Consider the following 13,656-nt stretch of genomic DNA (forward strand, 5'->3'; position numbering starts at 1 on the left):
AAATAAAAAAATCCTCACCTCTTTGCTTATTAAATTAAAATGGTGCTAGTAGTAACTTTCTAATATTCTTTGTTATATTGAATAGCCAATGACAGAGTTAACTACTTTATTCAAAACACAAATCTCTGCCCCAAACCATTTCCACTGTATGTGACTGAACAGACAGAACTGTGAGAATACAAGAGGCACCCAGGAAGGAAAGGGGAGAGGGCTTAGCATTAAAGAAGTTTTCTTGCGTGAACCATGCATGTTTTGTACATCACCTATTTTTGTATCCCAGTACTTAATACACAGGCAAAAAGTGTATTCTGGGTGTGAACTGAGAGGCAGGAAACTATACCTTAACAGCAGAATATACAGCTAGCTAGAAAAAGAAGTTTATTTCGTCTGGGTGTTTTTAGAAAGAGACTGGACTTCAAATTGCTCCCATGGCTTTTGTTGGTCCCTCAGGAATAAAATTTTCATAATATTTAAGAGGTAATTTTATCCCTAGAAGACCAGCTGATTTTAAGAATCGGAAAATGCCTACAGAATGACCAAACCAAATAGAGAAAAAATTTCTCTGATACCCAGTACTATTGCCTCACAGGAGATTAAAATCTCAAGGAGGAGTTGTTGAGGCTCAATCTCAGTCTCAACGGCATACGTCTTACTTCTACCACATTTTATAAATCACTATTTTATTTGTTCCTGTCTACTCCTATGGATTAGTAATTCTTATCATGCCTGCAGGTCTACACTCTCATAAAATAATGCAATGTTTTAATTTGTAAATTAGATTAATCACCATACTTTGGAATCATCATTTACCGTAGTGCTTATACTTACCTGTTAAATCGAATTCTTCTAAAACAGGAATCTCTCTGGGTATATCTCTTGTTCAATTTCTTCATGTGGATATAAGGCTCCTTCTTAAGACCACAGGTACCAGCTACGTTTAAGGAGCAAATCCTTTTTTTTTTTTGCACAGAGGTGTATCATAACAGTTGAGCAAAAATGCAGCTGGGGAATACATTCAAAGGTTTTCGAAAGCTTTCAGTTACAGGAAGGCTCATTAACACTCTAGTTGCATTTCTTTTAATTAGCTTATATTGTAGGAAGGCTTGACGGTTAATGAGAAAGTTGCAGGAAAAGTATTTTCTAGATGTCAGTTTTACATGGCTTTTTTCTTTTTTTCAGACATGCTGAGCAGGGTATTTCCTGTGGACAGAGATGTGTACAATGACACATTTGTATCTCAATGTCAATGCATGGGTTCAGTACCTACGATCTCATGGCAGTCAGTGAAGCCTAGACAGCTATTGAGCTGGCCAGATGCAACGTCTTCTTTAGGATGACAGAATTACGCTCTAGGCTTGACAGTACTGACTAGAGCTCCTCTGACTATTATTAAAGGAGCTTAATCCTCATTGCAGACATATAACTGTTTACATTCAGGCATCTTAATTTGCAAGCTGAATCCAACACTACAAATACTTGAACTTAGAAATATATCCTTCTGCTTGGAAGTATTCAGAAAACATCAGCCATAAAACCTAACCTGAACAAGGTGGGGTCTTACTCTGCTCTGGTGAGACCCCACCTGGAGTACTACGTCCAGCTCTGGAGCCCTCAGCACAAGAAAGACATGGACCTGTTGGAGCGGGTCCAGAGGAGGGCCACGAAAATGATCAGGGGGGTGGAACGCCTCTCCTATGAAGAAAAGTTGAGAGAGTTGGGGTTATTCAGCAGGGAGAAGAGAAGGCTTCGGGGAGACCTTATTGTAGCCTATCAGTACTTAAAGGGGGGTTATGAGAAAGATGGGGGCAAACTTTTTAGTCGGGCCTGTTGCAACAGGACAAGGGGGAATGGTTTTAAACTAAAAGAGGGTAGATTTAGACTAGATGTGAGGAACAAATTTTTTACAATGAGGGTAGTGAAACATTGGAACGGGTTGCCCAGAGAAGTGGTAGATGCCCCATCCTTGGAACCATTCAAGGTCAGGTTGGAGAGGGCTCTAAGCAACCTGATGTAGTTGAAGATGTCCCTGCCCACAGCAGGGGCGTTGGACTAGACGACCTTTAAAGGTCCCTTCCAACCCAAACTATTCTATGATTCTATGATTCTATAACAAACAGGTGAGGAAATTCTTAACACAGAAGAGTATTTGGGCAGAATAAGGTAGCACCAGCAACATCCAACACCATGTTGTACACAGACAAGTCCACATATACTGAGATGTGACTAATGAGCTCATGCATTCATAGCCAACTCCATGTGTAATGACAGGGAGTAACTGAAAAGCATAGGATTAATTTCCCTCAACTTCAGCCACCTAAAATGTAGGCATCTAATCCAAGTGACTAAAATTTCTCTGTGGCTGCTGAAAAGCACCCAGAGCAGGAAACAATTGCATCTGTCTTACCCACCTTGCCTACCAGGTGAACCATCCTTGCAAAGCACCCATTGCTCTCCACTGAGTTTAGACAATTGGCTCAAGCTGGCTTCCTCCTTTTCACCTGGCTAAACTCAGGGGAGACAAATCCTAAATAGTCACCTATTGTAGACTGTAATCTTCAACCAGTAATGTTCAGCTTCCCCGTCTAATTAACAGGAAGAATAAAAAGAGCTAAATCAAATAACCTTAAAATTTTTAATAAATTGCCCTGTGGATACAAAACTATAGAGCCTTACTTGTAGTACCAGCCATGTAACCTATTATGGACGTTAGAACACTTTACTACCCTAGAATACTTTCTACCTACCTATTATCCTGTATTTTGGAAATGCCTTTACAGTTGCTCTTAAAGCTGAAAAAAATATGCCACATGGCTAAATTTCCTGCAAGCAATACTTCCCAGAACACTATGTTCTTTGAAATCAGTCTTGGTCCTTTGAAGAACCCTGTTGTCACTCCTCACTGGTGATAAAGTCCAACTTTTAAACATTTTTTGCAACTAGGTATTTTATTTTAGTCATGTCAGACAGAAAAAAACGCTATATGCATTCTTCACAGTTTATAATTATTTAATTTAATCATAGCACTTTCACTGAAGAACTGGAAATGGACTTAAGACTTGCAATACAAAATGGCTGAATATCTTCAACTCCTGAAAACAAGCGCAGAGGCATTTTAATGGGAGGGGGTATTTCTCAATGATCAGGGTATATTTGCCATTTTATCAGAGACACAAGGTACAATGTTGGAAGGATCAACAGGTGGATTTTAAACAGGACACAAAACCACAGTCTGTTCTCAGAAACGGTTTTCTGAACCTCATGCTGCTTACCTCCACGTTGTGTTCTAAGGCAGGAGAGTACCAGGGAACCCAGCTTTAGATGTAAGACTGTAATCCCCTCAATCAAGACGTAACACACCTCTAAACAGAAGGAGACAATTTATCCTAGCCTCAATATTGTGTCCTCCCCGAAGTAGAAAGCCCTGATTCTGTGTGACCACGTGCAATCCTTTGTACCCTCTTTTCACGATTGTGAATCAGTCTCCAGACGTCAAAATCCAAGAGATTCTGGTGAAAGTAGAAGTTATTAGCTGTAGGCATATAGAAGTTATAAGCTGTAGGCAGAACTTGCATTTGGAAGACTGAGGGCAAGGAGACCAGAGGCAATGACACTGATAACTCAAAACAGCCGATCAATAACTACTGTAGTGATTATTAATTTTGCTTGTCCTTGAAGAACACACAACCATGAAAGCAAAAATGAGCATTTGCTCAGTAACAGAGAAAAGCCAGGAGGATGTGCAACAGTGCGTATGCTGGGAAAAGGTAATCTAACACTGCAGATAAAAAAGACGTTCTCCCATGACAGATTTAACCCCACAGAGCAGCTCCCTCGTGTGTCCCCCTTGCCCTCTACCTCTCAAGTCTGAGCAATCCTGACAGACTCCCAGCATTTATCAATGAGGCAAAGCTGCTGAGGACAGAGCTAACCAGGGGCAGCATTTATGGTTCCCAGGTGTCCCAACAAGATGTTGGAATAGAACATATGTTTATTTAAGCTGCAGATAAGCTGAAGCTGAGAGTGGATAAAAAGAAAAGATCAGAATCCTAAAGTATCCGGACCAACTAGAGGGATGGTCTGAAATAAGGCAGCTGAAATTTAACACGCACAAGTTCAGAATGCTACATTTGGACAGTTTGCACTAACACAAAATGGATAATAACCAGGTAGAGGTGCAGAACAAAAGGCTTGAGCAGTTCACAAACTAAATATGTCTTTCAACAGTGTTGCAGATCTTAAATCTGCATGTACTAGCAGAAGCATCTCACGTACAATTTTGGAAGTATGTACTGCCCTGTCTTCAGCGTCAGGGAGGCTCCTATGTTGGTTTCGAGCATCAGTCTATAGAACAGACACAGACAAATTTGAAAAAGTCCAGATGAGAAAAGAAAGGGTGAGAAGAGATTTTGAAAATATGACCTACAAAAGAGGGGAGGGGGGAGCAAAACCATAATGTTTCCCAGGAAATGGCTGCCAGATACAGAAGAGAAGAAAAAAGCAGCTCAATTTGTGATGACAGCAACTCATGTCAGATACTAGGAAAAAAGCTTTCTAACACTCAGAGTGAAAGAACATTGTACAAAACAAGGGATTTTGTAGAACCTTCTTCATGGAAGAACAAATTTTAAGAAACGATTACCTGAGATATCTGGGTAAATATCTGATTCACCTCAGAGCACAAGTTTGGTTTAGACGATTCCTTGAGATCAACTCTTGGTCCTCATTATTAGGAGTCCTAACAGTTACTCTGAATGACTGGCGAGACATTCAACACTGCCTGTTCTGATTCAGGACACTGGCTTCTGGCCCCATGTGTTTGTCCCAACCACTGCAGAGGTACCTATCTAATGCATGATCCTGCCTCACACTCTGCAGCGCACAACTCCCAGCACAGACAAAGTCTCCAAGGCTTTCTTCCCAAATTATCAGATGGGAGAGTGCTTTCATACTTTTTCTTCTTAGTTGATTATTGAGTAATTCTGAGTACGCTCCATGCTTATTCTCTGAGCCGCTCTGTAACCCTCATTTAACTCCTTTTCACAGAATCACAGAACCACTGAGGCTAGTGGGGACCTTTGGAGACTATACAGTCCAACTCACGCTGGTCAAAGCAGGGTCACCTAGAGCAGGTGATGCTCCAAGGATGGAGACTCCAGAACCTGCCTGGTCAACCTGTTCCAATGTTCAATCACCCTCACAGTAAAAATGCTTTTTCTTATGGTTTAAATGGAATTTCTCATATTTCAGTTTGCGCTCATCGCCACTTGTCCTGTCACTGAGCACCACTGAAGAAAGTTTGGCTACATCTTCTGGCTACACTGATGAGATCTCCCTGAGCCTTCTCTTCTCTAGGCTAAACAGACTCAGATATCTCAGCATAGAATCATATGAGAGATGTTCCAGCCCCTTAATCATCTTCACGGTCCTTCGCTGGAGTCCCTCCAGTAGCTCCACATCCCTCTTGTACTGGCGAGCCCAGAACTGGACACAGTACTCCAGGTATGGTCTTATCAGTGCTGAGTAAAAGGGAGGGATCACCTCCCTTGACCTGCTGTCAAAGCTCTTCCTAATGCAGCCCAGGATGCCGTTGGTCTCTCTACTGCAAAGGTACACTGCTCACCAATGGTCAACCTGGTGTCCACCAGGACCCCCAGGTCCCTTTCTGCAAAGCTGCTTTCCAGCCAGTCAACCTGTAGTGGTGCCTGGGCTTGATCCTTCTCAGGTGCAGGACTTTGTACTTTCCTTTCTTTAACTTCATAAGGGTCCTGTCAGCCCATTTCTCCAGCCTGTCGCGGTCCCTCTGCCGTATCAGCCACTCCTCCCAGTTTTGTATTACCAGCAAACTTGTTGAGGGTGCACCCTGTCCCATCATCCAGGTCACTAATGAAGATACTAAACAATGCCTGGGGTATATCACTAGTAACTGGACTTCCTGCTGTGGCTCACAGCCCTTTTGAAAGTACAGCTTTTTCTTACACACAACTATCATAAATCACTGGGACACCCCACAAAAATTCTTCTTTATACAAATATCCACTTTGACTTGAAATCAGCCGAGATATGGCCCGGCCTTTTCAGAGTGACCCAAGTCATACAGAATAGCCAGTACTTGCTAAACCGCTGCTGGAGCTGTACAGGCAGTACACACAGAGGCTTGTATTACTGCATGACACATGAGACGGTGACATGACAGGTAAGATGTTTTTTAATCGCTGCTGAATAGCAGGATGAAGCACTACAAAGCAGAAGAATTCTAATGAGGATGTTTGGAGACTTGGAAACTCTACTATCCATGGGAGGGAGGAGGGCTGCAACGAAGGAAGCTGGAAGAGGAATGCACAGAGCCGGGATACTCCTCCTCCTCCCTCTCTGCCACATCGGAGCAAGAAGCAAGAAGCTTGGCTTTGCCCTCCAGCAGACTGGCCTGCGCTGGCCCGGGCTGCAGCTCCCGTGGAAGGACACTGGCCTCTAGTGGCGACAGCTGGGGTGACCGCAGTCCAACCTCTGCAGCTCCCGTCCCCAGAGCAGCTGCTCACTGCTCCCTCCAGGCTGCAATACCCGGCGGGTGCAGAAACTGGCTGGCAGTGCTATTTTAAGAGTAAGCTTAAACGAAGTGCAAGAGCAAGGAAAATAAAGCTGCTGCACTGCCTGTGCATATGCATGTTTTGTGTTGCTGTATTTCTTTTTTACGCTGGAGACTATCACTGCGAGAATCAAAGGTTGATTAGTTGGAGCTCCGCAATCATTTAAAATAACAATTCACCATACACGTCTTCTGAGGCTCTTGAAACTCGGTTTGTTAAAAGAATTTTTTTAGCTACGGTCTAGCTTATTGAACAGTAAATCTCACCAAAGCAAAAAGATTACTAATACCGAGCTAATCCAAAAATAGAGAAATTCTATCAAAATTAAATCACTCAGCAAACAACAAACCTTGCTTGGAATTAAAACTCCAAATTAATTCAGTCATAGATTTTTTTTTGTCAGAAAAAAAATGATAGCCATCAGCTTTGTTATGAACTTCATCAAAAATTTTTTAACAGATCCCTAAGTTGTAGTACATAAGGTATTTTGATGCTGGAAATCATCCTGTAATTGAATACCTCAACCACAACCTCAAAATCTATAAAGCTTCCTGCTTAGATTTCAAATACTGCCTGGTAAAATCTTTCCTCTTTGCCTCCTCTTTTTTTGGAAATAATAGGTGACAGGTTTTATTAAATGTATTGACAAGCCAAAATTTGACAATTCATGGTTGAGGCTGGCAGCTTTACATTTCTGATCATGCTCAACTTCAATTAAAGAGCACAAGAAATTGGCATCTTCCTAAAAAATGTTTCAGCTTGCATAAATCAGTGTTCTTCTTTCAGTATTGTTCAGATAAATACTCATACACAGAGGCATGCCAGTGACCATACTTTTATACTCTAGGATTAGAGACTAAATATGAGAATAAATCTGCTGGCTTCTGGAAAGGACTGCCAAAATCAGAAAAAAGTAAAGACGACCATGGGCTCCTTAGTTCTTGTCGCCTTCTGGAATCTAGAGATAGAACTATAGTCAAGAAACCTGGCGGTGATGCTGCACTAGCATAGTACGTCATTCTTAGTGGCCTACCCCAAAATATGGCAAAAACCACATGAAGGATTAGTATCACCTACTAGTTGGTGTTGCAACTTTCTTTGCCTAAGGTGATCAGTCTTGGCTTCTGAAACGCCATTTTTTCACTTGATGACGTTTTGACCCAGATGGTTTCTCAGCCTCACTCTTATAGTAATTTTAATTGATTCTGTTTTGCAGTGTCCCCTAAGACCTTTGAAAAAGGTCAGACGCAAGACCTATCTGCTTACCACGAAGATCATTCCTGCCATGTTTGAAGGACTTCACAGGTTTAGTAAAATAACACTTTATCCAGGAATTTTAATAATAGCTGACAGTTGGATATCATAATATTTCTATGAGAAAGGTAACCTGCTTTGTTGGGATAAAAAGGTTAAAGAAAATTTCACTCTGAATCCATGTTGACTAGGCTGAAATACCTCATCAAAGGATTCCAGTAAGAGACATCACCCTCACCATTCTTCAGCCATCAACTTACCAACAAATTATGTCATTCTTCTCACAGTAAAATAATTTTGGAAACTTTATCTAGCAATTAGGCTGCAAGATTTAACAGCTTACCTAGATACAGGAATAGTGATGTGCAAGTACTTCATCTTGACAGGCTTTTAAGGATGTAAGCATCTATATAAGAGCCATACTCCCCTACACCTCTTACTTTCACTGTATGCTGTTGTAGCAGAGAGACCACGAGAACTGGTTAAGATAAATTATTTTCCTGTGCAGATTGGCTTCCAAACCAATTATCATTTTTGAAACTAAAAAACATATTAATAATGTTAGCATTATCCCCTTATTCTTAACAACTCTATACAACAACTATATGTAACACGACTTTTGAGATCAAAGTGTAAAAACAAGGCACAGTTCCACAGAAACTCACACACCTCCTCCCTGCATTAACTCGATCTTGCAATATCATCTGTGCAGACAACTCCAGTACAAACTTATCAGTCATTTCCTTCACCTACTTTAACTATCCTGGCTCAAAAAATACTTTATTTTGAAGACTCTACTTGTAAATTACTTTTGTTTGTCTAGTTGAATGAACCATCAACAGCTTTCTCATTTTCTTCCACGTCTGACAATTCCGTAGCAGCATCAGTATAGCACTCCAACTGTCCTTATCCTTTCTCTACATAAACTGTAAATCATTATTGTTTCCATATAAAAGACAGAAAACAAGGGAACTGAAAGGAAATTCCTATTCCTGTGGATTACTGATGAACTATGGTTGAATGCGGTAACTTTTTTATTGACTGTGGCATCTGTGGACTTCTTTGATCAGTGGTAAAGCAAGGCAGACGCGATGAAAAGTGTATGAAACTGACGGTTAGGAACAATTCAAACAGAATCCTCTCCTGGATGAATTGGCAAGCATTGCTAAGGCTCAAGTGGAAGGTACTGCTTCAGTACAAATATAATCTTCTGAAAGAGAAGGGAAGGCTCAGGCAGGAAGACAAAGAACACCTGCATGCCTGAACAAACAACAAGAAAAAAGTTTGACCACTTAAACTGAAACAAACAGCTTTTCCTTGTGAGTCTGCATCTGCTGTTTGGCATTACAGAGCTAATCACAATTTTGCCACTGGTCCCATTCTCCTACACACCTGCCATCGATGCATAAGAGGTCAAGAAAGCATGGGATAGCCTTAGGATGCATTTGCACTTGTAAGGCAGTACCTCTGATGTTCCTGTTGTAAACACACTATTCGATTTGCTGTCATAGCCATGTATGTGTTCATTTGCATATAATAAACAGAATCTTGGGGGAGAAAATCTATACAATTAGCACATCAATCAGACTGTTCTTCTGATATCAATGCCCATTGACTTCTCCATAAATTCTCTTTCATAACTAATACGAATCATGAATTAATCATAAGGACTAGAAAAATTAACACCATCCAACGTTCATAAATCCTAACGTAGCATTAAAACATCTTTTTTTAAATATAGTCACTGATCCATTTGAATCCACAATCAGCCTATGTATGCAAACCGAACACATAATTCTGGCAGCCCTCTAGCAACACTGTTAGCTGTGCTTAAAAGTTTGTAGCTACCAGAGTGGAAGGATGAAGGAAAACTTTGTTTTCCTCACCAAATAGAGAGACTGCGTTCTTCCTGTTCAGATTCTGTGCTCTAAATATGGTGTTCTGCAGCTGTCTAACTCAATCTATCCAGGCTGCCCCCAAAATGCATTGTTTTGCCTGTGTCTGTATCCTGCTTTCCCACACTGTGATGGCACCAGCAATCACGCAGCTGTTTGAGGAGCACACTACTTAGGTAATTTGACTGGGGAGAAACTAGCACGGGGGGAGGTTGGGTTTGGTTTGTTGGTGGTTTTTTTTAGAGGTTGCTTTCATCTAGATCAGCTGGCTGACCTGACTACCGCTTTGCCATGTCATCACTGGTGCCGATGGAAAAGGGGTGCAAGGGTGCACGGCCAGGCTTAGAGCAGAACCTCACACCATGATCTACTTAAGCTGGTTGTAAAAGCTGACCTTTAATCTCTGCCACCCTCACTAGGCCAGCCTGATTCCCTCTTAGGTTTCCCAGAAGGTAAGTCTAGTGTGTCCCTAGCATGAGGAACATTATAGTAAGGTTTAGAAGTGCTACCACAAGCAGAAAAGCAAGTGTATTAAATGGTTATTTTGTGACTTTTTTTTTAAGAGGGGCTGGTTTTATTCCTCTTTACAAGAAAGATTCTGGTTGGAAAGCAGAATTTGGACCCCAAAGGAAAAAATATTCAGAAGTACTGATTTTGGTTAAAAAGGCACTCTTTTGGGAGAAGATAAACAGGAATATACCAAGCTACTGTTAGGCTGAAGTATGTTCTTTGTGTAGCAGAGTTCAGCTCTTTGCTCAGCACCATGTGGATGGTTGTTGAGACACATTCAACAGTGCGACCCAAGATTAGAACTTCTTTTTTTTTCTCATTCACTAACAAACTCACTCCTGGACTAAGCGAGGGCATTTGTTGCTTCCTCTTTAAGGGACAGGAGCAGTATTTTGAGGAATTAGGTGTTTAGCTTTTGGGTTGGCCTTTGTGTGTATATGCAAAGGGATGAGGCACAAAGAAACCAGGCAGTGGAAGAGGGGAACACGTTTGATGAGGAGAGGCTAACGGGCAAGAGGAGAGTTGGATGGAAACTCCATAGCAAGGAAAGAGAGGAAACTGCTCCCTGCCGATCAGTATACTTTCTTGTTATGCAGCATGAATACTGCCCTTCTGCAATCAAAGCAGTGTTCCTGTAAACTGAAATTTCCCCTTACCAGCCTTACCTTACATGTAGCGTACGCACTACCACAAGCAGAGCTGGCCACAGAGAAATGAACCAGCAGAGATCAGGGAGAGCTTGGATGATCTTGTATGTACTGAGAATAGAAGTGAAGAAGGGCCAAGACCAGAAGTTAAACCTCATCACTGATGAAATTCTGTGTTTTTTCACCACTTTCAAACACAGCATTCATAAGAACTAACAGAAAGCATCACGAAATAACAGCCTCCATCTGCAAGAAAAAGCTCTATAACTGTTACTCAGCAGAATGTGCACCTTGTCAGCTACTTCTGTCTCCGGAAAGACCAGTTCAGTTACCTTTTACTCTTTTGATTCCTGGGTCTCCAAAATAAACAGCACACAGGGTTGGCTGCAACAATGAGTGCTGGGAGGCTTTTGATTCTGGTCACCTATGTCTTCCCCAGATAAAGTCCAACTGATGCAGGCCTACTTATATTGCCATATAAATTCCTCTGTGTTTTCAGAGAGCTGCCCACTGTGTAAAGTAATGCTAGTCCTGACTACCTATTCCAGTAGACAAACTCCAAAGCTTAAATGGATTTCATTACCATGGTGCCATTTGTTCCTACATATTTACCTTACAGTAGGCAGCAGCACATGAATGTAAGGGTTTGCTAGACACACTACTAATAGTGAATTCTTAAGAATTTATAAAAAGTAAGAAATCAAGACAATTTTATGACCTTTCTAACCCAAAAGAGTGCAACAAAGCTTCTGCCTGGCATGGATATCATGAAGTCAAACAGATTAATGTAACAGAGAAATACATGACTATATGCTTTTAAAAAGTTGGTTTTGAGCTAGAAAAATAGATAAGTGATCCTATCACCTTAAAAGAAATTTCCTACACTTTCACATTCCAAGTTGAAATCACTTTGTCTATTAGTTATTCACTCTGTATTAATTCAAACATGCATACCTACCTTTATGGTAACGTTTCCTTTTGTTATTTTTCTCATATTGAAGCCTACTGTAGGAATCATATCTTCTGTGAACTGCCCTGACTAGAATACAAACAAACAAAAAAAAGTTATATTTACTATAAAATAGTTGATACTCATTTGCAATCTAAAATTTTTATTCTACAACATTGTAAAATATCACATCAATTTTCTTCAGGAGCACTGGCCAGCACTTCAATTAATGCATTGTCACGCCAAGGAAGACTGTTCATTTTAGTCCCTTTAAACAACCTTTTATTCTCCCCAGCGACAAAGATCACCCTAGAAACCACGAGACTTCGGATAATTCTTCATCTGATCCCTAAGCAAACCAGCACGGTCAAAATATAGAATCATAGCATCATAGGTTGAAAAGGACCTCTAAAGGTCATCTAGTCCAACCCCCAATATGATAAAATATGATAAAACGACTATATCAGGATTTTTCCCTGTAGTTTCTCACTACTGTTACCAATGGTTTAACTCCAAATGTAACAAACGGTGAAGGAGTACTCATGTAGAGAGTACTACATGCAAACCCTTTGCTTCTGAGTAGGTGACAGCAGAGAAAGCTGTGGAAGCTAAGAGAACACCATTAAGACAGAAAAATACAAGGTACTAAATCAGCACACCATAAACCCAAAACGTAAAACCAAAGTGCTGCCTCCTCCCCCTGGTTCAGAGAAGTATTTTTACAAGACAGATGCTTGTCATCATGCCAACAGGAACCTTACACACATCTACCCACTACAGAAAACAGCTTTTGAGGAGAAAGGTGAAACTCAGATCTAAGTAAATAACTCATTATTCATTCTTCCTTTTCAAAATGTATCATTAATATGGTCTCCTAGGAGTGGTGCATCAAGATATGCAGATGGTTACTTAAAAGTTAGGTCTACATAGAGGCCCAAGCGTTCTCTGCAACACATACAGTAGTCCTGGTTTTCCAGTCATCCAGAAAGGAGAGCAGGACCTTCTGGACTTGCCATTGCCCTTCCATATCTATCTGCCCATAGTCCCTTCACCCATCTCATCATCCCATGTGCCCTGGGTTTTTTTTGGAAGGAAATATGGGTATGTGGACAACGAGGGAAGCAGGCATGCTCCAACAGGTCCCTCCCATCTAGAGAAGTCGATGATCAGAGCTTCAGGGTGCACCAGAGCAGCTACATGCCTCACAGTGCACACATTGCCACCAGCTACCCCTAATGCTATTGCTAGTCTCTGTATGCTTTCTGCAACTTTTCTCTTCACTGTTTGTGGTAGAGTGAGAATACACTATGCCTCCAGCTTGTGTTCACAAACTAAGATCAATTATTTTTAATCTGGGACTTTAAAAGCTGTATAACCTTTGACAGTTAGTTGGTCCTCTCACAAGATTTTGGGGTTTGGAATTAGATCCTTCAGGCAAGAAACAACTTCCATCAATTACTTGTTCAACCTTACCTATGGGAACCTTCTTGCTAAATTCTGTACTATACATCTTCACCATCTTTTGTTTCTGGAAGTCTCTTTTTTCCCTCCTCTCTCCTTGCTTCAGTGACTTGCCAACAGCAGTAGGAAAAAAAGTGAAGACAAATACACCTGCAGTTTCATACAGATACACATACCCAGCAGTGACAGAAGTTTTTAATTGGATGGAGTAAGACAAAGCCAATCAGTAACCACCTCCTATAGTAGGTACTGGCCTAATTGTTAAAATATATAGTACATTTATTTGTGGAGGACAGACATATAAACAGGTATGAACACATAAACCCTGAGAATGTAGCATCATTATTCAAGCTCAG

The 13,656-nt window shown here is 41.0% G+C and overlaps 1 protein-coding gene across 1 annotated transcript in view; it reads right to left on the reverse strand.

Moving 5' to 3' along the window:
• Positions 1–13,656, reverse strand: part of LOC104080008 (ADP-ribosylation factor-like protein 8B) — a 27,989-nt gene that overhangs the window by 11,895 nt on the left and 2,438 nt on the right. Inside the window, exon 2 of the mRNA XM_009582254.1 lies at positions 11,849–11,929. Coding sequence (XP_009580549.1) covers positions 11,849–11,929 — 81 coding nt within the window. The remainder of the gene's footprint in view (positions 1–11,848; positions 11,930–13,656) is intronic.

This window comes from Fulmarus glacialis, unplaced genomic scaffold (genome assembly GCF_000690835.1).
Source record: "Fulmarus glacialis isolate BGI_N327 unplaced genomic scaffold, ASM69083v1 scaffold627, whole genome shotgun sequence".
Classification (NCBI taxonomy): Eukaryota; Metazoa; Chordata; class Aves; order Procellariiformes; family Procellariidae; genus Fulmarus; species Fulmarus glacialis.